This window comes from Lepisma saccharinum, chromosome 22, assembly GCF_977018435.1.
Source record: "Lepisma saccharinum chromosome 22, izLepSacc3.1, whole genome shotgun sequence".
NCBI lineage: Eukaryota > Metazoa > Arthropoda > Insecta > Zygentoma > Lepismatidae > Lepisma > Lepisma saccharinum.
This window is the reverse complement of record NC_139250.1, coordinates 31,955,336-31,979,884: the sequence shown is the minus strand read 5'-3', so window position 1 is coordinate 31,979,884 and position 24,549 is coordinate 31,955,336. Positions and strand designations below refer to the sequence as shown.

The window sequence follows — 24,549 nt, the reverse complement described above, 5'->3', positions numbered from 1 at the left end:
AATAGATATAAGAACAAATTGTAAAACAAGAGCAATGAAAAGTTATCTTTACAGCCAACAAATTGAGCTAGACGCACTACATACAATATTACATGTAAGGCTGAAGAGAATATTTCATTTATAGTTCTTTTACTGTACATGTGCAGTAGGCTTACTGAAGGTGTCCAGTAGGAAACAATTGAGTTTCAGTAGATTTCCAAGAGACACAGTAGAGTACAGTTACTAACAGTAGATTTTGTCTACTGTAGTTTTATCTGATCATCACCAATGCAATTTGCTAAAAGTGACAGAAAACGTAATGAAGTAACCGATTTTCCGTCAATTAATTCAAAGTCACCATGCGCAGCTGCTCAATAAAGCAACGACTCATCAATGCATAACAAAATAGTTCAAATTTAAGACTGGACCTTTATTTACCCTTCTCGCGAGAAGGGACCACTTATCTACCCAGCCATAAAAATGCTCGGCTACACCAGTTCTTTCCGCACTCTCTCCAGCGGTGTGTCACCTCAGGGAAAGAGCATGCTCAACAGTCGTGAATAGAGCAAGTCTGTGCTTGTGCAGAATGAGCTGTTGGGTAAATCTGACCTCTCGATAAGGAGAATGGATTGCACATACTCGTATATGACATCACAGTCATCAGTGACGGATTAAGGCGGGTGCTATTGATGCTGCAGCATTAGGCCCATTCCTGAAATAGGCCCAAATGAAAACAGACGAGAATTTTCCAAAAGCCGAACAGTTTTCTTTTGCTATATTAACCTGAAAATAAATCTTAAAGTGAAATTTGGAGCCCCAATTTCGGATGCCTAGACACAGCGTTACTTATTATACAGTTACTATTATTCTTTGCGCTGTGACGTAACTATAACGTCGTCGTGTTTATTGTTCACCGAAGATTTCAAGTTAATGCTATCAATTTTACGTTAAATAGTTTACTTAGTAGCAGCATCAGGCCCAATTTAGTCTTAATCCGGCTCTGACAGTCATACATCCAGGGACGCTAGTTTTGCTGGAATTCGCTGACAGAAGGAATAAGTAAAAGAAACTTAAAGTTGATTTTGGGAGTACAGGTTACTGTTCCTGAGTTACTTTTTCAAATGATTAACTGTAACTCAGTTACTATTTAAACATGCAAAGTAATCTAACACAGTTATTTTCAGTGGTTTTTATTTGATTTTATCTGCAACGTTTCGTTCTGGTTTCCCAGAACTTTTTCAATCTACAGATACAACAACACAACCTCACATGGCTAGTCAGAAGTGTAGATCGACTAACCATGTGAGGTTGTGTTGTTGTGTGTGTAGCTTGAAAAAGTTCTGGGAAACCAGAACGAAACGTCGCAGATAAAATCAAATAAAAACCACTGAAAATAACTGTGTTAGACTATTTTGCATGTACAAAAAGTTGTTATGCGAACCTTTAACAAGAACATTACTATTTGAAACAAGTACAAGGAACTGTAAGTAATGCCTGAATCACACGAGGCTACCCTACTGGATTTTCCAGTTGGACTTGGTCTAGTAGTCTGGTACTACTGATAGTTTTCACCTCTCCCGAACCTTGTTATCGTACTTGCGGAATACTTTTGTTCCCACAAGACATTGCGCTGAGCAGACAAACTAAAGAGAGTGAATTGAAGAATGTTGAAGGAGAAGAGCTACTGCTCTTATTAAAAACTAAAATTAGAAGAGTAAAAACAAAAATACGGGCTAGAAATTGGCTCGAAAGAAAATATGATATGATATGTAGCTTCATTAACGACCGTTAGTTTTGGATTCCACAGAGTGCACCTACGAGGGTCACTATTTATATTTTGAGCCTTGGCAACACTGATTGAAGTTAGGCGCGATTTTACGTTTGCACGGAATCGTCTGGCATTATTGACCATAACTTACTTCAAACGTTTTGTCAATAGCTTCATTTGTGTTGTTTATGTTGCCTTGGAGATTGCGCGACAACAATAAAATGGAATTAACTCGTGAACATTTTCGTGCGATGATTTTTTACGATTTTCGACGTGGATTATCAAGACAAGAGTGCATCGATCAACTTACTTCCATATTTGGTGATGAAGCCCCATCCTTTGCCACTGTGAAATGCTGGTATAACAAATTTAATCGTGGCCGCCATTCGCTCACCGACGAGATTCGCGAAGGTTGTCCAAAATCAGTTGTTGTTCAAGAAAACATTGATGCTGTGCAAAACCTAATACTGCAAGATCGTCATGTGACATACTGTGAGATTGAGGCAACCATAGGCATTAGTTCCACCAGCATATATAAAATATTACATGATCATTTAGCTGTGAGAAAGGTATGTTCTTGTTGGATCCCACACAATTTGACAAAAACTCAAAAAGACGCTCGCGTCAATTGGTGCAAACAAATGCTCAATAAATACAATTGTGGTGCTTCAAAAGACGTATATAAGATTGTAACAGGTGACGAATCATGGATATATGCATATGAGCCGGAACGTAAACAGCAGTCGACTGTATGGGTGTTTCAAGATGAACCCAATCCAACAAAAGTTGTTCGCGCTCGAAGCACATCGAAACAAATGGTTGCCTGTTTTTTCGGGAAAACTGGTCATGTGGCAACTGTGCCTTTAGAGGAACGTAGAACGTTCAACTCTGAATGGTACACAACAATTTGTTTGCCAGAGGTCTTCAGTCAAATACGGAAAACAAACAAACGCCATCGGATCATTCTTCATCAAGACAATGCCAGCTGTCACACATCTCGTCTAACAACCGACTTTATGAACAGTCAAAAAATCGAATTGATGGGTCATGTGCCGTACAGTCCTGATTTGGCACCCAATGACTTCTTCTTGTTCCCGATTGTCAAGAATAAATTGCGTGGACAACGATTTTCATCGGCGGAAGATGCCGTTGATGCATTCAAAAACCATATTATGGAGGTGTCTCAAGAAGATTGGAAAAACTGCTTTGACAAATGGTTCGAACGAATGCAAACGTGTATTGACCATAAAGGAGAATACTTCGAAAAACAATAAAGCAGTTTTCAATGCCAAATTCCGGTTTTTTCATGTTTAGGCTCAAAATATAAATAGTGACCCTCGTACCAGCTGCAACAATCACATTCAACGCACAGTGTTGCCACACATCTACTCTCCACATCTACTCTACGCCACCTTGTCTGTCCCCAGCACTAGTACCTTCCCACGGTCTCCACATTGAAATTGTAAACTACGGCAACAGCTTATCCACAGTCATGTGACTGAGACTCCACGTGGAGTACACAAACCCGTTGGCTGAAGGTTGAGTGTGATTGGATGAAAACAACTCATCCGCTGTTTAACACCACCCACGTTCATGGCGGCAGCTCGCTTCAGTTCTTGAACGTTAATGAAGTAAACGCGTGGACTATATTCAGCAAGCTTTTTAATGAACTCTGTTTTTTTTTTCATCGAGCAACAAACAGAAACATCCAAGACTCGGAAACCTCAGACAAAAACCCTCCAAGATTATCTTCACATGACCAAACTTTCGCTCTTATTGGCTGTTTCAAAAGAATTTAGCAGAGAAAGCCAGTATAGCAATTAGAACACAGCTTAATCATCATGGATTCCTTCCAGGCAGCTCTTGCTTGACCAATCTATCGGTATTACTTTCACATGCTACTCAGTCTATCTCAAATAATTCCCAGCTTGACGTTTTATACAGGGTGGTGCAAAATTCCGTTTACAACGCTTGGGAGGTGATTCGACAAGTAAAAACAAGGAAAAAATGCCATGTGAAAAAATGTCGAAATCGGCACCGTTTTCGAGTGACAGGCGTGCGAAAATCGCCTCACACCATGTGTAAAGCACAATAACTCAAGAAGGAAGAAAGATATCAATGTCGGATTAAAAGAATACAAAGAAAGTCGTGCCTGACGAATACAATGGTGCAGAAATTGAGCGCCAGTGTAAATTGCGCAAGGGGACTCTCAAAGAAAGTGGGGAATCCCCTGATGGAAAATACAAGAAATTTACTACTATCTTCTACATAATGTTGAGATCGGAATGTAGGCAGTAAAAAATGGCGACGTATGTCCACATGTCCCACTACTGCTGGGACTCCGTCCCACACTCGGGAAATAGGAAAATAACTGCAAATCTCCTGTTGTACACGGTTAACATTGCGGTACGAAGAAGAAAAGAAAACAATTTGTCGCATGTCCCACTACTGCTGGGACACCATCCCAAATGGAAAGAAATACGGTAAAATCATAAAAAAATGTTTTCAATCCCTTAATGGTTGGTTGATTTGGTATTTTAAGTTTATGCACAGTAAGGCTAATCGGGACTAGACCTACAGTTTAAAGTGGGATCCGAACCACTATGAGCCTCCACCGGGTATCGAACCCGGGACCCCTTGATTGCAGGGCGACGACACTACCAGTGCACCATCGGGGAGGCCCTTTCAATCCCTTAATGTTGACACACTACTTTGCAGTACAAAAAACAAAAGTTAAACAATGGCCACATGTCGTCAGACTGTACATACTACAAGAGAGCTCCCCAAAGAAAGTGGGTAATCCTCGAAGGAATGAAGACGGAGAATGGCGAGAAAACGCACACAATGGCATGTAACATTTCGAGGCACAGCACATCTTGAAGGGATTCCACTGAGAAGCGCACAACCTCCGCACATGCAGATCGATGGTATGAAGTACAGCGATCTCCAGCATCTTCACTCGCACCTTTCACTAAAGGACACTATGCGGTGCTGATAGGGGCTCACAAACACCGGTATACTCAGAGACTTTGTTGAAAATGTCCGCCATTGACTTCAAGACAAAGATGGCATCGGCGAAGCACTGATTGTCTGGTACGCGCAAATACCTCTGGCATGTCAACAATTGTCCCAGCAGCGGCACTAACACGAGCAACGAGATCCTCAGCACTTTCCACAGAGGTTTCATACACGAGCCTTTTCATTTCTCCCCACACAAAGAAATCCAGTAGTGTGAGGTCGGGGGAACGAGGTGGCCACGGTAAAGGTCCACCCCTGCCAATCCAACGATCGCCGAAAATATCGTTAAGTAAGGCCCTGGCTCCCCGGTCGAATTGTGAGGGGGCGCCGTCATGATACGTTGTCTACCTGCCAGTGGCACGTTTTCGAGAAAGTTCAGGTAATACGTCACGTAGAAACACCCGATAATTCCCACCACATAAAGTAAAGGGCAAAATGTACGGGCCTATCTAGTGGTCACCTACTACGCCACACCACACATTCACTGCGAACCTATGTTGATGATGGCGCACAATGATTGCATGCGGATTGTCCATATCCCAGACGTGGCTGTTGTGGCTATTGAACATGCCGTCCCTGGTGAACATTGCGTCATCGGTCCACAAAACTCTTGTTGGAAAATCTGGAATGGCAAGAGTTTGTTGCACGTACCATTGGCAGAAATCCATGCGTAGGGGAAAGTCCGTGGGCAGTATGTGGTGCACCTTATGCAATTAGTATGGGTGCAATCCTTCCTCCTGAATAACGCGGAACACATTGCTATGGTGGTTTGTTGCGTACGAGCAATGACACATGTGATGGTGTCAGGACGGTCTCGTATCGCGTCCAACACGTCTTCTTCAAATTGCACAGTGCGCACAGTGCGGGGTCTTCCACAATCCCACCTACGGGGTAGTAGAGATCCAGTTTCACGCAGTCGAGCATCAAGTCTTTGAAAGAGTGCATGTGCTGGTAACCACCTATTGGGAAAACGTTCGTGATACGAACGCCGTGCTTCACGGCTGTTTCGGTTTGCCTCTCCACAAACGAGATGCATATCAGCAAGCTCGTGGGTACAGTACTCCGCCATTGTCCTGTTCGAACTGCCCAGCAACAGGGGCACTTTCCCTCCGAGTGACGGATCACAACTACCGTGATTAGCACCCACGTAATGTCACACAGGTGTCCACGCAATTGTTGCAAACCGAGAAAGAACACGGGAATACGTACTCTACGTACAATATTCCTTGGCGCAATTCAACCACACACACACGCCAGACTAAACTCCACGCTGCGACACGCAGAACAGACAGGAAGAACAACGGTTGACTACACTCTCTACGTAGTATCCACCAACACTAATACGTAACAGGTGACCTATACTCCCAGCGCCTCTAGTGGGGCTTTCTGTATCAATTAGTTGAAATCAATCTCAGCCTAATCTGACGGCATAGCGTCATTTTCGGGTGAATTTCCTATTTCCTGAGTGTGGGACTGTGTCCCAGCAGTAGTGGGACATGTGGACATACGTCGTCATTTTTTACTGCTTACATTCCGATCTCAATATTATGTAGAAAATTGTAGTAAATTTCCTATATTTTCCATCAGGGGATTCCCCACTTTCTTTGAGAGTCCCCTTGCGCAATTTACACTGGGCCTCAATTGCTGCACCATTGTATTCGTCAGGTACGATTTTGTTTGTATTATTTTATTCCGACATTGATATCTTTCTTCCTTCTTGAGTTATCGTGCTATAAACATGGTGTGAGGCGATTTTCGCACGCCTGTCACTCGCAAACGGTACCGATTTCGACATTTTTTCACATGACATTTTTTCCTTGTTTTTACTTGGCGATTCACCTCCTCCGCGTTGTAAACGGAATTTTGCACCACCCTGTATTTGGACATTTAAAAAGCCTTCGATAAAATAAATCATAGTCTTCTTCTTCATAAATTACAATCCAGATTTAACATCCATGGGAAATTTCTATCCTTACTACAAGACTATCTGAGTGCACGAGAGCAGCACCTCTTCCAGCTATCTTCCTGTTTTGTCTGGAGTTCACTTAAGCCCACTTTTGTTTCTTCTTTACATGGATGATCTCCCCAACAGACTGTCCTCTCTCCCTATAAATACACTTCTGTTTGCCGATGACTGTAAACTCTTCACAGAAATCTCATCAGAACACGATGCTTTAACTTTACAGCAAGCTCTTACAGAACTACTTGTGTGGTGTCGCCAGTGGAAACTTCAATTGAATCCTAAGAAATGCTCCTACCTCACCATTTCCCTAAAAAGGAACAAACTCGATTCTGCTTATTATCTTGAAAACAATCCCATCAAAAAAGTTTCCTCTAAAAAAGACCTTGGAGTTATCATCGATGAAAAACTAAACTTTAATGAGCACATTACGAACACTACTAAAAGAGCAATGTGGCTTCTCGGTATTCTATACAGATTCACTGAAATCCAAAACTAACCATCCATGAGCATATTTTACAAATCCCTTATCTCCCCCATGCTTGAATACTGCTCTCCTATCTGGACCATGGCTTCAAAAACAAATCTCTCCCGGATTCATTCTGTCCTTAACTTTTTCCTCGCCATTGCTCGCCACAGAATACCTTCTCTGAGGCACCTTTACTAATCAGACATTATGTCTGTCTTGAATATCTAACCACCACACACTCGTTGCGAATTAGCAGACATGAAATTTTTGCACAAAATCATGAATGGTAAAACTAAATCTGAATTTCTGCTCAACAAATTTCATCTACGCGTCCCCACACGGCCAACCTGCAATGTTAAGCTCTTTCACAATCCCACCACAAGACTCCCTTCTGCAGCTGTCTCTTTCCTACAGGCTTCCTTGCTCATACAATAACCTGCCTCCAAATGTGGACATATTCTTGCCAGAACAAAGTTTAAAAATTTTTTTAACGATGTATGTATAATTTTGATTTGTTTTCAGTGCCATCTTGTACTCTATTTTGTTCTTGTTTTATTGTTGTTTTCCTGCTGTTAGTGTTTCAGTGTAAAATGGTCATTCAGTACTGTATCTGAAACTTTAGGTAAAAAAAAAAAAAATGAAAAAAAAAAAACAGTCCAGCAGTCAGCCTGGCAGCCATAAGTTCCAGCCAGGTATCCAGTTCAGTGCCAACTAGGGCATTCCTACTGGAAATACCTGTCCTTGTGAATCGGCCTTTAGTTACTTTTAAAAAGTAACTTTCCAAATACTGAAAAAATCCAGCTATCTGAACATGAAGTTGTTCTACCCTCATCATTGAACAGAATAGCAACGGTTTCTAGCAGAAAGAGCTAGGCATAACTTCAGTTACAATTTACTTCAACAACAGACAATCAATTTCAGGTTTTCTGCCACACTTATCTAGTCATCTACCTCATTGGCACAGCTTAAAACTGTACTGAATGGTCCTGAAACAAATGTGTGAAGGCAGCCACGAAAAAAGAGTATTAACACGCAATGCCCTTTTTACATTACAGGTCAAATCCGCAACAGTACTCCCAGTCTAACCCCGGTAGTCCTTAAATTAAAAGAGTGTTCACATTGCGATGAACAGCTCACCTGATCAAAATAGCTGCGCTTGCTGCCATGAAAAGACATGCCCAAGAAAGAAGAAAAAGATGAAACAGCACTTCCTCCAAAACATCCCAGAATCGACGGAGGCTATCTTTTCCCCGCAAGGACATGCAGAAGATCAATCAGCCCCAAGAGCACGTGATCTTCCTACTTTTGATGTGAGGGACCAGCCATTCAGCGAATATGGAAGGAGTCTGGATTTCGCAACTTACAAACCGTGCAACTGTCGCCCTCTTTCGATGTCTGATCGGTCTGATGATGACATTCAACCTAAATTCGAAACACAGGAGGAAAGGGAGGATAATGAAATGGATGAAGAAGAGGAAAGAAAACTTTCAACTTTAAGTGTAGGTATGCGTCAACGTTCACAAGACTGGTAACAGGTGTGCAAACACTAATTTTTACTCGCCTGTACCCACTCGAAAGTTGTAGCATCCTGCAGCAGCTGGAGCAAGTAATACAAGAGCACTTAAAAATCTCCCAGTTTTCATACCAACACAGCAGTTGAATCGTGTTTTCAAGCTGCCCTATCCACTGCATGGATTAGGTAAAAATGGAATTACATTGAGTATCTCCATCTTAACCACTCTCTCAGCAGTTGCATTGGGTTTTCCTCTTCCTCTACCCACTGCATTGAACAGGTGAGAGGAGTTTACCATGAGTAGCTCCATTCCAAGTACCCATACCCATTAATAGGGAGACAAATTTATGGTAAATAAAAACTGAGGAGAGCGGTAAATAAAATGTTAGATCAGCAGTATATACCAGCGGTGGAAAAAAACAAAACAGACTAATATTATCGCTGCTACAGCTAGCAAGTTCAATGAAACTGGAAGTTGGGTAGACATTCGGGGAAAGAAAGGAAGGCAGCTTGACAGGGAGCGAAGTTTTCGAACTGAGATTATGTGCATAGGAAATCCCAATATGCAGCATCTTCCTGATGTGATTAAAGATAAAACGTTCTTCAGCTGCAAGTGGTAGGAAATTTTAGGCAAATGTTTCGTTACAAATCGACAGTTTGCAAGCACAACCTCGATTGCCGGTTTTTGCATGTTTTCTACTTAATGTGATGATATTTCACGGTTATTTCGCGAAAAAGCGTTCATTTCATGGAAAAGCACACATTTCGCATTACTTCGTGAATAAAACTCATGCATACTTCATCATTGGGGGTGTAGTTACGTCCAGATTGTTCAAAATTGCATCTTTTTTTCACATTTTGCGATTTCGCGCATCGCGAAAATTCAATGTCCCTACCCATTAATCAGTTGAAAGGGGATTTCCTACTCACTGCACTGAAAAGTATGTCCATTCTCCTATCATACCCAGTTAGCAGTTAAAACGAGCTTTTCTCTTTCTCTAACCACGGCATTAAACAGTTAAGACAAATTTACCTAAGTATCTTCATCTCAACCACTCACACCCACTCACCATGTTGAAACTGTTTTTTTCAAAATCATTATTCTAGGAAATGTAGAGACAAAAAAATTACACTCTTTGGTTCCTTAGAAATCATAAGTTTCCGACACTTTCAATACTTGTTTCAAACAAGCATAGTCTATCCAAAAATTCATGATTATTACCCTCTTCAATCAAAGGACTGAAATTTTGAGACTTATATAAGTAATTAGTAACGCGCTGATGACTTTGACCGCTGAGAATTATAATATACAGGGTGTCCGGCTTAGACCTTTAACATTACAAAACAGTATAACTTTATTTACATTCAACTTCAAATGAAACTTATTGTTTGTATGGGACTGGAAACTGTGGCCATTTGCAAGAATCACCAGTACTTCGAGTTGACGTGACGCGCATGCGCATGTAACGCATAAATTCCAAGATGGCGGAGTGGACGGTTCAGCAGAAAGTGTTCTGCGTTCTTTCACTGGCAACAAACAAATCTGTGAAGCTTGTTCAACGTGCTTTTCGGCGTGAATTCAATCTTCAACGTCACGACAATGTTTCTTCCTATGTGAGTATTGTTAAGTGGGATAAACAACTAAATGGAACTGGAAGTGTTGTGTCGGTGCGCGTGAAGTACGCGAAGCGGAAGGTATCAGAGGAAAGCATTGAAGTGATTTGCACTGCATTCACAAGAAGTCCAAGAAAATCAATAAGACGTGCAAGTTTAGAGCTCAACATTCTTCGGTCTATTATCCATGACGTTGTGCACAAAAGGTTACGTCTTCGGGCGTACAAGATCCAGTTAGATCAACGAAATATCCTGATGATAAACCTAAAAGACAGACGTCTTAGGGCAAAATGTTAACCGAAATTGACAACAACAATGCTTTTCTGGACAAGGTGTGCTTTTCTGATGAAGCTGCATTCCACACGTGTGGCAAACTTAACAAGCAAAATTGCCGTATTTGAGAGACTCGCCAAAACTTAATGTGTGGTGTGGGTTAATGAAAGAGAAGATAATAGGCCCGTTCTTCTTTGCTGAAGAAACAGTGAGAGGAACGAATTATTTAGACATGCTTCAGCATTACGCTGTGCCTCAAATGCCTCCAGACACCATTTTCCAACAACACGGAGACCCGGCACATTTTGCTATCATTGTACGAGAATTTCTCAATGAACATTTTCCCAGAAGATGGATAGGAAGAGGATCTAAACTACTTGCTTGGCCTCCGCGCTCGCCGGATCTTCCCCCCCCCCCTAGACTTTTTCTTTTGGGGGTTCATCAAGGACCAAGTCTACAGTATGCCCGTCGAGAACTTGGAAGATATGCGTAACAGAATTCGTCAGGCGATTAACAATGTGACCCCTCAAATGCTAGTGAATACCTGGACGAAATTGGAATATCGGTTCGGCATCTGCCGTGCCACAGGAGGGGCTCATATCGAGGTTGTGTGAATTGCTGGTGCTGGGACAAAAAAATGCATGAGTTTTTCTACCAAAATGTAAATTTTGGTGATAAAATTGGGTTTCTCTGCAAAATTATGCTCTTTTGTAATGTTAAAGGTCTAAGCCGGACACCCTGTATACAGTGCGGAAGTTTGTTTACAATAATTTTCACATTTCTTTGTACATGGATTTGTTCTGTAAATGTAACCTATCAAAATACTGTAGACAGTAGGGCAAGAGTGATGTATACGCATGGACGTCAGCAGGATTTTTTCCAGGGAGGAGCAAGGAAGGTATTTTTTTTTCAAGGGGGGCCAACATGGCATATTTTCCCCAATAATAGTGTTCATCCCTCAAAAAACATTGCTTAAATTTGAATTTATCATGTTCGTGCAATAATTAACACACATTATTGTGGCTGAAATTAAATTATGTGTGTGAAATATGTATTTTTGGTTGACTTTCGTTTTCCAGGGGTGGGGGGGGGCACGGCCCCACCTTGCCCCCTTCCAGACGCCCATGCATATATGAGTCCCCTGCTCAGCATAATGTACATGTGCTCTAACTCGACAGGGGCATTACTTCGACACGGGGAGACTAAAATACAAAAATAGCAGGTGCTAATGCCAGAAGAGGAAGATAACCCATTCTTGACATGTGTGTTTCATGTTATGACATAAGTATAGTGACGTAACAGTAATTTACAAGAACAGTTGACAGTCTCTATGACAGAGTCTGTCACTACAGGCACTACGAAGTCAGGGGTCGAAGGTTGGAATCCTGGGTACGGGTGTGAAGGTTTCATTGATTCACTCTTCACACTCTCCTCACGCGTAACCTGGGGAGGTAGAAAATTTATGTGAAATAAACAAAGGAAGATAAAAATTCAAGAATTAAGTTTTCAGTTCTTGAGAATATAAAATATAATACGTAATAATAATAATAAAAAAATAATTTGCAGAGTTCTTAGGATTCCATTGTGTATTGATGTCTCCCTCTGATTTCGTTTGTGCAGTAGCTAACTACATCGATAAATAAACAACAAGTAAACAAAAGACATTGATAGCGCATTGAAAAAATATGCCAAATAAAAATAAATGTTTTCAAATACATTTTAAATATCATGCTGTTGAGTTGTTATTTTAAGTTCACTTTATGCACAAATAGACTAATTGGGACTGGACCTACAGTTTAAAGTGGGATCTGAACTACTGTGTAATGTGCCTCCACCGAACTCGAGATCTCTTGATTACAAGGCAACGACGTTAGCACTATGCCATCAGAGAGGCCGAGGCCCATAAATACCATGCAAGTTTCCTTCATGTTTGAAGATCATATTGAATACCATGCAAGTTTCCTTCATGTTTGAAGACCACATTGAATATCATGGAAGTTTCCTTCATGTTTGAAGACTATATTGAATATCATGCAAGTTTCTTTCATGTTTGAAGACCATATTGAATACCATGCAAGTTTCCTTCATGTTTGAAGACCAAATTGAATATCATGCAAGTTTCCTTCATGTTTGAAGACCATATTGAATACCATGCAAGTTTCCTTCATGTTTGAAGACTATATTGAATACCATGCAAGTTTCCTTTATATTTGAAGACCATAATGAATACCATGCAAGTTTCCTTCATGTTTGAAGACCATATTGAATACCATGCAAGTTTCCTTCATGTTTGAAGACCATATTGAATACCATGCAAGTTTCCTTCATGTTTGAAGACCATAAATGCCATGCAAGTTTCCTTTATCTTTGAAGACCATAAATGTCATGCAAGTTTCCTTCATGTTTGAAGACCATATTAATTACAATGCAAGTTTCCTTCATGTATGAAAACCATATTGAATACATGCAAGTTTCCTTCATGTTTGAAGACCAAATAAAATGTCATGCAAATTGAGTACCATGCAAATTTCCTTCATGTTTGAAGACCATATAAAATACCATGCAAGTTTCCTTCATGTTTGAAGACCATAAATGCCATGCTAGTTTCCTTCATCTTTGAAGACCATAAATGTCATGCAAGTTTCCTTCATGTTTGAACACCATATTAATTACAATGCAAGTTTCCTTCATGTTTGAAAACTATATTAATTACCATGCAAGTTTTCTTCATGTTTGAAGTACATATTAAATACCATGGAAGTTTCCTTAATGTTTGAAGACCATATGAATGTAGCGTTTGATGAAGACCCTTGTATGTAAGCCAATGGTTAGTTCACTGTAAAGTCTTATTAAGGATCTTCTTTCCTTCCTTAGAGTCTGTTGATCGCCTGAAAAAGAAACTTCGAGTTGGCCCTGATTGGTATACGGAGCTGTCAAACATCCAGGTAAGTGCCGTGATTAACGGACAAAAAGTTAGGCACCTCAGTTTCTAAGACATGATCAACTTCAGCAACTCATGGGATTGGACAAACAACATCGACTGATGTTTATTCTTGTTGTATGTTGCAAGGTCCATAACACTGCTGCCACATGAAGGGAAATTTTTCTTGGCGCAGAGAAATTAAGGGAAAATTTCAGGCGAGAAGGAAAAGAGAAATTTTACGGAAAGTATTAAATTGCCATATATTTTAAACATATCTGACTCATGAATTGGATTCAGTCTTGATGTGTTAAAAAAAAATTCGAATAATTTATTCCTTCTAAATTAGTTACAATTAAAATTTCTAATTTGGGTTGCAAACAATCAATAATTTTTCCTTTATCTATAGTTTAAAAATTATTGTAATGCCACAGCTAATGATGTCCTAATATTAACTGTTCTCGTGAAAATTTTTGTATTATTTCTTTTCCAATGAAACCATATATTCAATTTTTTTTACATTCTCTCCTTATTTTCATCCTTTCACTTCAAAATGGGATATTGTGCTTACTGGTTGTGGCTGGCAATACTTGTCCATAGTTTAACTAGCAGTGGTGGAGTGCAAGATCTTTGTTGGTAAAGACTTTATACGTATTTGGACTTCTCTGGACTCCCGAGTTCCCAATGGTATGGCGTCTGCTTCAGCTTGCAACTCGCCATATGGTATGGCGTCTGCTTCAGCTTGCAACTTGCTATATGGTATGGCGTCTGCTTCAGCTTGCAACTCGCAGCAGGCAGGGACTCTTCATCCAGATTGGAGTTCTCATCGGGTACAAGGTCTTCTCCAAACTCAGAAGTCTGCATGAGGTCTTCTTCAGCTTGGAACTCCCAGCGGGTAAGGACTCTTCTTCCAGGTCGGAAGAACTCAGACCTCCCAGTGGGTATGAAGCCTTCTTGAACTGGGATTCCAACTGGGTATGGAGTCATCTCCCAACTCTGAGTTACCATAGTGTACAAAGTATTCTCAAAACTCGGAGCTCTCATTTGTCACGGGGTCTTCTTTAACTTGACATTCCTAGCAGGTAAGGTGTCTTCTCCCAGCTCTAAGTTTCCACTGGGTGCAGAGTGTTCTTCATCAACTTGGAAACACCAGGAGATAGGAACTTCTCTCATCTCGGATTTCCAGTTAAGTACAACGTCTTCTCTCCGAACTCAGAGCTACCAGTCAGTAAGGGTCCTCCTTCAACTTAAAATTTCCAGTTGGAGTCTTCTCCCACCTGGGGCTTTCTGCTAGGTAAATTCTTCTCTCCGAATTCAGAGCTCCCGTGGGTACAGGGTCTTCTTCAACTTGGAATTCCCATTTCGTGTGGAGTTTTGTTACCGTTCTAAATTCCAGCTAGCTACGAAGTCTCTCCGAATTCAGAACTCCCATGGGTACAGGGTCTTCTTCAACTTGGCATTTCCATTTCGTGTGGAGTTTTCTCCCAGCTCAAAGTTCTCGCTAGGTATGATGTCTCTCCGAATTCAGAGCTCCCAGTGGGTACAGGGTCTTCAATTGGTGTGCAGTTTTCTCCCAGCTCGAAGTTCCTGCTAGCTACGAGGTCTCTCCGAATTCAGAGCTCCCGTGAGTACAGGTTCATCTTCAACTTGGAATTCCCATTTCGTGTGGAGTTTTCTCCCCGCTCGAAGTTCTCGCTAGGTATGAGGTCTTTCCGAATTCAGAGCTCCCAGTAGGTACAGGGTATTCTTTAACTTGGAGTTCCCAGTTGGTGTGGAGACTTTCTCTAGCTCGAAGTTCCCAATAGGTACGAGGTCTCTCCGAATTCAGAGCTCCCATTTGGTACAGGGTTTTCATTTGGTGTGGAGTTTTCTCCCAGCTCGAAGTTCCTGCTAGGTACGAGGTCTCTCCGAATCCAGAGCTCCCGTTGGTACAGGGTCTTCTTCAATTTGGAATTTCCATTTCGTGTGGAGTTTTCTCCAAGCTCAAAGTTCTCGCTAGGTACGAGGTGTCTCCGAATTCAGAGCTCCCAGTGGGTACACGGTCTTCTTCAACTTGGAATTCGCATTTCGTGTAGAGTTTTCTCCCAGCTCGAAGTTCCTGCTAGCTACGAGGTCTCTCCGAATTCAGAGCTCTCAGTGGGTACAGGGTCTTCTTCAACTTCGAATTCCCATTTCGTGTGGAGTTTTCTCCCAGCTCGAATTTCTCGCTAGGTACGAGATCTCTCAGAATTCAGAGCTTCCAGTGGGTACAGGATCTTGTACAACTTGGAAATCCCATTTGGTGTGGAGTTTTCTCCTAGCTCAAAATTCCCGCTAGGTACAAGATCTCTCTGAAATCAGAGCTCCCCATGGGTACAGGGTCTTCTTCAACTTGGAATTCCCATTTCGTGTGTAGTTTTCTTCCAACTCCGAATTCAGAGCTCCCAGTTGGTACAGGGTCTTCATTTGGTGTGGAGTTTTCTCCCAGCTCGAAGTTCCTGCTAGGTACGAGGTCTCTCCGAATTCAGAGCTCCCGTTGGTACAGGGTCTTCTTCAACTTGGAATTTCCATTTCGTGTGGAGTTTTCTCCAAGCTCAAAGTTCTCGCTAGGTACGAGGTGTCTCCGAATTCAGAGCTCCCAGTGGGTACACGGTCTTCTTCAACTTGGAATTCGCATTTCGTGTAGAGTTTTCTCCCAGCTCGAAGTTCCTGCTAGCTACGAGGTCTCTCCGAATTCAGAGCTCTCAGTGGGTACAGGTTCTTCTTCAACTTCGAATTCCCATTTCGTGTGGAGTTTTCTCCCAGCTCGAATTTCCCGCTAGGTACGAGGTCTCTCCGAATTCAGAGCTCCCAGTGGGCACAGGGTCTTCTTCAACTTCGAATTCCCATTTGGTGTGGAGTTTTCTCCCAGCTCGAAGTTTCCGCTAGGTACGAGGTCTCTCCGAATTCAGAGCTCCCGTGGGTACAGGGTCTTCTTCAACTTGGAGTTCCAAATTTGGTGTGGAGACTTTCCCCAGCTCGAAGTTCCCACTAGGTAGGAGGTCTCTCCGAATTCAGATCTCCCAGTGGGTACAGGGTCTTCATTATGTGTGGAGTTTTATCCCAGCACGAAGTTCCTGCTAGCTAGGAGGTCTCTCCGAATTCAGAGCTCTCAGTGGGTACAGGTTCTTCTTCAACTTCGAATTCCCATTTCGTGTGGAGTTTTCTCCCAGCTCGAATTTCCCGCTAGGTACGAGGTCTCTCCGAATTCAGAGCTCCCAGTGGGCACAGGGTCTTCTTCAACTTCGAATCCCCATTTGGTGTGGAGTTTTCTCCCAGCTCGAAGTTTCCGCTAGGTACGAGGTCTCTCCGAATTCAGAGCTCCCGTGGGTACAGGGTCTTCTTCAACTTGGAGTTCCAAAGTTGGTGTGGAGACTTTCCCCAGCTCGAAGTTCCCACTAGGTAGGAGGTCTCTCCGAATTCAGATCTCCCAGTGGGTACAGGGTCTTCATTATGTGTGGAGTTTTATCCCAGCTCGAAGTTCCTGCTAGCTAGGAGGTCTTCCCGAATTCAGAGCTCCCAGTGGGTACAAGGTATTCTTCAACTTGGAATTCCAATTTCGTGTGGAGCCTTCTCCCAGCTCGAAGTTCCCGCTAGGTACGAGGTCTCTCCGAATTCAAAGCTTCCGTGGGTGTGGTGTTCTCTCCCAGCTCGAAAGTTCCTGATAGGTACGAAGTCTCTCCGAATTCAGAGGTTCCGTGGGTACAGGGCCTTCTTCAACTTGGAATTCGCATTTCGTGTGGAGTTTTCTCCCAGCTTGAAGTTCTCGCTAGGTACAAGATCTCTCTGAAATCAGAGCTCCCCATGGGTACAGGGTCTTCTTCAACTTGGAATTCCCATTTCGTGTGTAGTTTTCTTCCAACTCCGAATTCAGAGCTCCCAGTTGGTACAGGGTCTTCATTTGGTGTGGAGTTTTCTCCCAGCTCGAAGTTCCTGCTAGGTACGAGGTCTCTCCGAATTCAGAGCTCCCGTTGGTACAGGGTCTTCTTCAACTTGGAATTTCCATTTCGTGTGGAGTTTTCTCCAAGCTCAAAGTTCTCGCTAGGTACGAGGTGTCTCCGAATTCAGAGCTCCCAGTGGGTACACGGTCTTCTTCAACTTGGAATTCGCATTTCGTGTATAGTTTTCTCCCAGCTCGAAGTTCCTGCTAGCTACGAGGTCTCTCCGAATTCAGAGCTCTCAGTGGGTACAGGTTCTTCTTCAATTTCGAATTCCCATTTCGTGTGGAGTTTTCTCCCAGCTCGAATTTCCCGCTAGGTACGAGGTCTCTCCGAATTCAGAGCTCCTAGTGGGCACAGGGTCTTCTTCAACTTCGAATTCCCATTTGGTGTGGAGTTTTCTCCCAGCTCGAAGTTTCCGCTAGGTACGAGGTCTCTCCGAATTCAGAGCTCCCGTGGGTACAGGGTCTTCTTCAACTTGGAGTTCCAAAGTTGGTGTGGAGATTTCCCCAGCTCGAAGTTCCCACTAGGTAGGAGGTCTCTCCGAATTCAGATCTCCCAGTGGGTACAGGGTCTTCATTATGTGTGGAGTTTTATCCCAGCTCGAAGTTCCTGCTAGCTAGGAGGTCTCTCCGAATTCAGAGCTCTCAGTGGGTACAGGTTCTTCTTCAACTTCGAATTCCCATTTCGTGTGGAGTTTTCTCCCAGATCGAATTTCCCGCTAGGTACGAGGTCTCTCCGAATTCAGAGCTCCCAGTGGGCACAGGGTCTTCTTCAACTTCGAATTCCCATTTGGTGTGGAGTTTTCTCCCAGCTCGAAGTTTCCGCTAGGTACGAGGTCTCTCCGAATTCAGAGCTCCCGTGGGTACAGGGTCTTCTTCAACTTGGAGTTCCAAAGTTGGTGTGGAGACTTTCCCCAGCTCGAAGTTCCCACTAGGTAGGAGGTCTCTCCGAATTCAGCTCTCCCAGTGGGTACAGGGTCTTCATTATGTGTGGAGTTTTATCCCAGCTCGAAGTTCCTGCTAGCTAGGAGGTCTTCCCGAATTCAGAGCTCCCAGTGGGTACAAGGTATTCTTCAACTTGGAATTCCAATTTCGTGTGGAGCCTTCTCCCAGCTCGAAGTTCCCGCTAGGTACGAGGTCTCTCCGAATTCAAAGCTTCCGTGGGTGTGGTGTTCTCTCCCAGCTCGAAAGTTCCTGATAGGTACGAGGTCTCTCCGAATTCAGAGGTTCCGTGGGTACAGGGCCTTCTTCAACTTGGAATTCCCATTTCGTGTGGAGTTTTCTCCCAGCTTGAAGTTCTCGCTAGGTACGAGGTCTCTCCGAATTCAGAGCTCCCAGTGGGTACCGGGTTTTCTTCAACTTGGAGTTCCCACTTGGTGTGTAGTTTTCTCCCAGCTCGAAGTTTCCGCTAGGTACGAGGTCTCTACGAATTCAGTGCTCCCAGTGGGTATAGGGTCTTCTTCAATTTGGAATTCCCATTTCGTGTTGGAGTTCTCTCCCAGCTCGAATTTCTCGCTAGGTACGAGGTCTTTCCGAATTCAGAGCTCCCGTGGGTACAGGGTCTTCTTCAATTTGGAATTGCCATTTCTTGCGGAGTTTTCTCCCAGCTCCAAGTTCTCGCTAGATACGAGATCTCTCCGAATTCAGAGCTCCCAGTGGGTACAGGGCCTTCTTCAACTTGGAGTTCCCTCTTGGTGTGGAGTTTTCTCCCAATTCGAAGTTCCCTCTTGGTGTGGAGTTTTCTCCCAATTCGAAGTTCCCGCTGGTTACAAGATCTCCCCGAATTCAGAGTTCCCCGTGGGAACGGGGCCTTCTACTTGGACTTCCCAGCTGGTATGAAATATACATCTCTTACTGGGTACAAGGTCTTCTTCGTCAGCTTGAAATTGCCATCAAGTAGAGAATTACCCAGCTCGAAATTCCAGTTAGGCACAACGTATTCTCTCCGAAATCAGAGCTCCTAGTGGTACGGGGTTTTCTTCAACTTGCAATTGCCAGGTGGTTGTTGAGTTGTTTGTTTTAAGTCCACTTTATGCGCAGATTGGCTAATTGGGACTGAACCTGCAGTTAAAGTGTGATCCGAACCACTATATGCCTACGCCGAGAATCGAACCATGAACTCCTTGATTATAAGACGAATTCCGAGTTGGCATGGAGTCTTTTCCCAGCTCGGAGATGAAAATGGATACTGTGTCTTCTTCTATTAGTATTTGCAACTCGTAGCGGGTAAGGAGTATTATGCCAGCTCTGAGTTCCCACTGGATACAAGACCTTCTCCCAATTACAATTTTCCTTTGGGTTCGAAGCCTTCTCTCTGATCGGGATTCCGAGTGAATAATATACTTGATGGTATTGTGAAATTCATCGGATGATTGTCCTTTCAGATGAGATATGCAGATGCACTGGGGGAGGCCCTGAGGCTGGACAAAGACGAAGAAATTCTCACCAGGACCTGGTGCTGTCTGGATGAGCTAGGGATATATCCGCGCCCCAAGAAGAAGGTCGTGCTGGATGCGATGGAGCTCTTCTCTGACCCTTCGGAATTTCTCATGGAGCTCTTTCGCTGTCTGCCAAAAGAGGATATCATCGAATTCGACAGGAGAGAAGGTTAGTTCAGTCTTTAACGTGATAGTAAAGATATACCACATGCAGAAAGAGAGAGAGAGAGAGAGAAAGAGAGAGAGACAGAGAGAGAGAGAAGAAGAAGAAGAAGAAGAAGCAGAAATATAAGTAGATAGGGGTAAGAAGGGCCAGAAAGAGAATTTATAAATAGAGCCCAGGGACTTTAAACATTTACTTTGGTTAATACGAAGGTAAAAATGAATTTATAATGTGGAAAATAGACACCAAAAGCAAAGAAATAGGCTCTGTAAAACAAGAAAAGTGGCAAATTGCAAGTCAGTTATATCTATAATTTCATTCAACACGTTAAACTGTACACGTAAATTACATTTTACTTGCCTTTGTTGTGTTCATTGCACATAACCACTAAGTGTTCTTAAGTGCTTTTCAAGATTCATAGCCGTCTGTCAGAAAGAATGCTTTTCATAACAGAAAATGATCTCTCTACTTTGATAGATGTACAATTAGAGCATACATGAAACAGGCTATTGTTAATGGATTCATATCGTCAAGTAAAGAATTTCCACCTTCAAGAATATCACAAATTGTTTTCAATGTCTTCAAGTTCACATTTGCACTCAATACGCATTTGCAACCATCCCCTTTTCTCCTGTAGTGATTCTGCAGTGATTGCATAATGTGCAATCTTAGTAAGGTATGAAAACGTGAAAAATAGACTACGAGGTGGCAACAGCATGTGCGTAAGCGCTATTTCTGTACTTCATATTCGCCCATCACTAGCAGAGTATAAAGGAGGTCTCAACTGAAAATGACCCAGTTGTTGTAATGCAGGCAATTTTCTCTCGCACTGAGCTGTATATGCTTTTGTTTCTCCGTTTCAGGAACCACGACGTATTCCCAGCGTACTCGACTCATCCTGTCCACCGTCGCCTATCTCCAGCTGCCTCAAGTTCTCAAGGAGCTTGAACCCTACCTGCCACCCAAGAAGCCTAAAAGGGGCTTAAAAACTACACCCCAAGGTAAGACCATAAAAATATTACAAGCAACACTTACTTACTTTTTCTTTTTTTCCAGCGACGATAACTGTAACTTGTTACTTTTGGGAATGAGTAACTGTAACGTACTTACTCTTTTCAGAAATTAAGAACTATTTTTACAGTTACTTTTTATTTTTATCGTTCGTTTGATGAGCAATGAATGTGTGATCTAATTGATTGATTGGGTTTATTTCCCAGCGCTTTTCTGCCACTTTTGGCTAATCGCGAAGATGGGGATGATTGATAATATGATGAAATTGATGAATGGACACTCCAAACACCCATGCCCAGGCCGAGATTCGAACCCGAGACCACTGCCCTCGCAGCGCTAGGTGCTAACCAGTCCACACGCCGGCGAATCTAAGATCGTAATTTTTTCCCACCATGTCCCCGCATAGAAGTGGCTCTGCAGTTCACCAAGCCTCTAATAAATGGTTATCTGGGGGCAACCCTAGGGAGTGTAGGCGGCCGGAGCGTGGTGCTCATCACATTGTCCAGTATGTGCCATCATGGCGAGGTGAAGTAATAATAATAATCATAATAAATTTCTTTATTAGGCGGGCGAGGAGCACAGGAAACTTTACCTTACCAACAGCAATGAACAAAATTATATTTTGTTAAAAATATATAAATAAAATAACGAGTTATGACAACTGACCGTTACTTAAGTCCGCGCGTGAAGATTGTGAAATCCATTACAGCGTTCCTAAGGTCGCTCTCTATGCGATCCGTAAAGTTTGTTGTCGCACGAAAGAGAACGGTTGGGAGGGAGGTTTGCTTCGCAAATATAGTCTGCTAGCTACAGCCAACGCACGTATATGGTGGCTTCCACTGCACCATTTCGGAAAAAAATCAGTATAATTTGAACAGAGAGCGATACGAGGCAACATGTACAAGAATCGTGTGCCTTAGCTGTTCTTAAAATGTGATTTAAAAGTGCAATAACGTCTGCAATAGAGAAACTTTCCTTTAAACAAAACACTGCGATTGATGCTTTCGCCTAGTGTGCTCCTAAATTGGGTATAACCACAGAGAAAGTCTAATAGTATACTCTTTCGTATAACTGACTGATTTCACCAGGTTCACGAGGCCACTTATTTTCGTTCTATTAGTGTGTTACGTTATGAGTTAAAGGAGCGCGCCCTATATCAGGTAATTTCACTTTATAATCTTATCGAGGCTTCGGCATTGGCTCGAGAACTCGCTACAAGGTCTTGATAACCAATTAGAGGCGGCCTTACTGCGCATTCGTAAACAAAGAGTGTCTCGCGTGAACCTCAGTCAGCTCTGAGACATCGTTGAGTGAGCTTGTGTACTCTGCGACCCTAGCATTGTCAACGTCGAGCAAGCCGATCAGCGAACAGGTCGTGCTACGAACAATCAATTGGGAGTGAAAGCACGGACAAACCTTTCCACTATCGGAACATTCACGTATCACAGCCATAACAATGTATCAACAAAGGGCTCAGATTTCCCATGCGAAGGAAAGAGCGACCCTTGGTAGGCGGAGGTCAAATCACGCGCTGTCTCCAAAGTTTCTGCCAATGGACGAAATCACCCGCGTGATGCCCGGAAAGTCGACTAGCAGAAGGAAATCTACGGTTTGGCGCCAACTGTGTCAGGGTAAACCTTCTAACCTATAACGCATTCCCGGTTGGCTCGCTGTCAAGCGGCGGTGCAAGAGTTTTATCTGAACTTCACTCGTTTATTTCTTTTCGAAAGCATTATGAATGATTTGAATAATTTCCTCAGATAAGCGTCTTCTAAGTTTGAAGCAATCTTACCATGTGTTGTTGACTTTGCATTTCAGGTGACTCTCAATACTCTGATCTGTACCGGAAGTACCTGAAAGAATCAATGAAAACTGACTCCCCATACGCCATTCCTCAGTCGTTTCATCTGGTGACCTGGCGCGAGATGGAAGAAGCCATAAGAAGAAAGAAGAGGAAACAGAAGATGAGAGAAGAGAGACAACTGAAGAAGCTGTACGAAGACCTGGAGAAGCTCTTCGCAACCATCCCTCCAAAGAAGGGAAAGAGGAAGAAGAAAGGACACCCTCCAGAGTCAGAAGAAGAGCAGCCGCCGCCGCAAGAAGAAGTGAAAATATGCGAATTCAGCAGCAATCCTTGCACGTGCGCTGAGAGTGACTCGCCTGCCGAGATGAACAACATCAAAGGCTCACGTTATGTCTTCATTAGACAGAACTGCGGGTGCGTTTTCAAGAAAGCGATAGTCGACGAGTTCCCAAAGACTGGAGATATTGTTCCATGCACCAATCCGGAGTGTAGAGGCAAGTGTCAATCAGAAAGTGACAGCCTCGGTCAAGAAGAGAAGGTAGAGGACAGTACTCTCTGCGCATGTGCGAATTTACAAAATGTTCATAATCCTGGTCCATGGTGCATCGATGTCAACACTGAGCCTTGTCAGCCAGAGGGAACCGACGCGTCAGTGATCTCAGTGGAAGTTCAAGGTAGCCCCAAAGCTGAACTTAGTGGCAGCAAACCCTGTACCCCACCTGAGGCAGCACCTGGTTGCAGCAAACGAACTTGTCCCAAAGCAGTACCTGGTGGTAGCAAGCCATCTACCCCAGCTGAAGCAGTATCTGGTAGCAACAAACCCACTAGTCCTGCTGAAGGAAACAAGCGTGATTACAAACCTCGGTTTTCTCCAGAAGTTCAGAAATATTCAATCTCAAGCCAAGAGACTGTCTCTCAGGGTAAGAAGCGAGTATCCTTCACTGCAGAGTCTATCGTCTGGCCGTATCATAAATCGGGAATGCAGACTCCGTCTATCAACAGCGTGCCTGGTCCGCCTCTTCTGAAGAAGAGCAAGTCCTCTGGGAAAGAGAAGAACATGAATGCCGACAACTACTCAGTTCAGGATGTCCAAGAACCACTGGTTGTTGATTTCGACAACCTGGCAGCTTTGAAAGTGAGTATTTCACCTCCAAACTTATTGTTCCACATATGTTATATAAGTCTAGGTTTAGATTTCTCTATCACATGCAGAAGACATTAAAACATGGAAAAGAGGAGTAAACAGTGAACTACGTGAAACTGAAAATAGAACTGAAGATATATGAGAGTGTCTTCCTCAGGGGAAAGAAGAGCACGACATAGTTGAATCGTTTATTTCAGAAACCTCCTATCGACCACTTTGGGCGAAAACGACATTTTTACAGTTTCATATAGCCCTTACCAAGACGCATCATTTGATGTGGAAACCGCTTATAAAAATGCATCCCTAACGCAGGTAAGTGGCCTTGAAATACTGCAGAAACCCCTGAAGCGCCGCGGCATAGAGGCTTTCTGCAGTAAAGGCGTAACTTCAGTTGGTACCAACTGATTCAATCGCGCGATCCGTACAGTTGGCAATACTGCATTGTATCCAAGAACAAGTAATCTCCCTTGGAGTGGTGTGTTTAGCATTGTCGTCAATTCAGTGGCGTGCCCAGGGA

General features: G+C 43.0%; 1 protein-coding gene across 2 annotated transcripts in view; it reads left to right on the top strand.

Moving 5' to 3' along the window:
- LOC146004696 (uncharacterized) overlaps positions 1–24,549 on the top strand; it is a 46,849-nt gene that overhangs the window by 5,663 nt on the left and 16,637 nt on the right. The window contains exons 2-6 of one of the 2 annotated variants that reach the window (XM_083143645.1): positions 8,250–8,697; positions 13,469–13,539; positions 19,857–20,079; positions 20,937–21,074; positions 22,903–24,023. In XM_083143645.1, the coding sequence (XP_082999771.1) occupies positions 8,319–8,697; positions 13,469–13,539; positions 19,857–20,079; positions 20,937–21,074; positions 22,903–24,023 (1,932 nt within the window). In that variant the 5' untranslated portion in view covers positions 8,250–8,318. Of the gene's footprint in view, positions 1–8,249; positions 8,698–13,468; positions 13,540–19,856; positions 20,080–20,936; positions 21,075–22,902; positions 24,024–24,549 lie in introns of those variants that run through there. The other variant, XM_083143646.1, reaches the window with a different exon arrangement.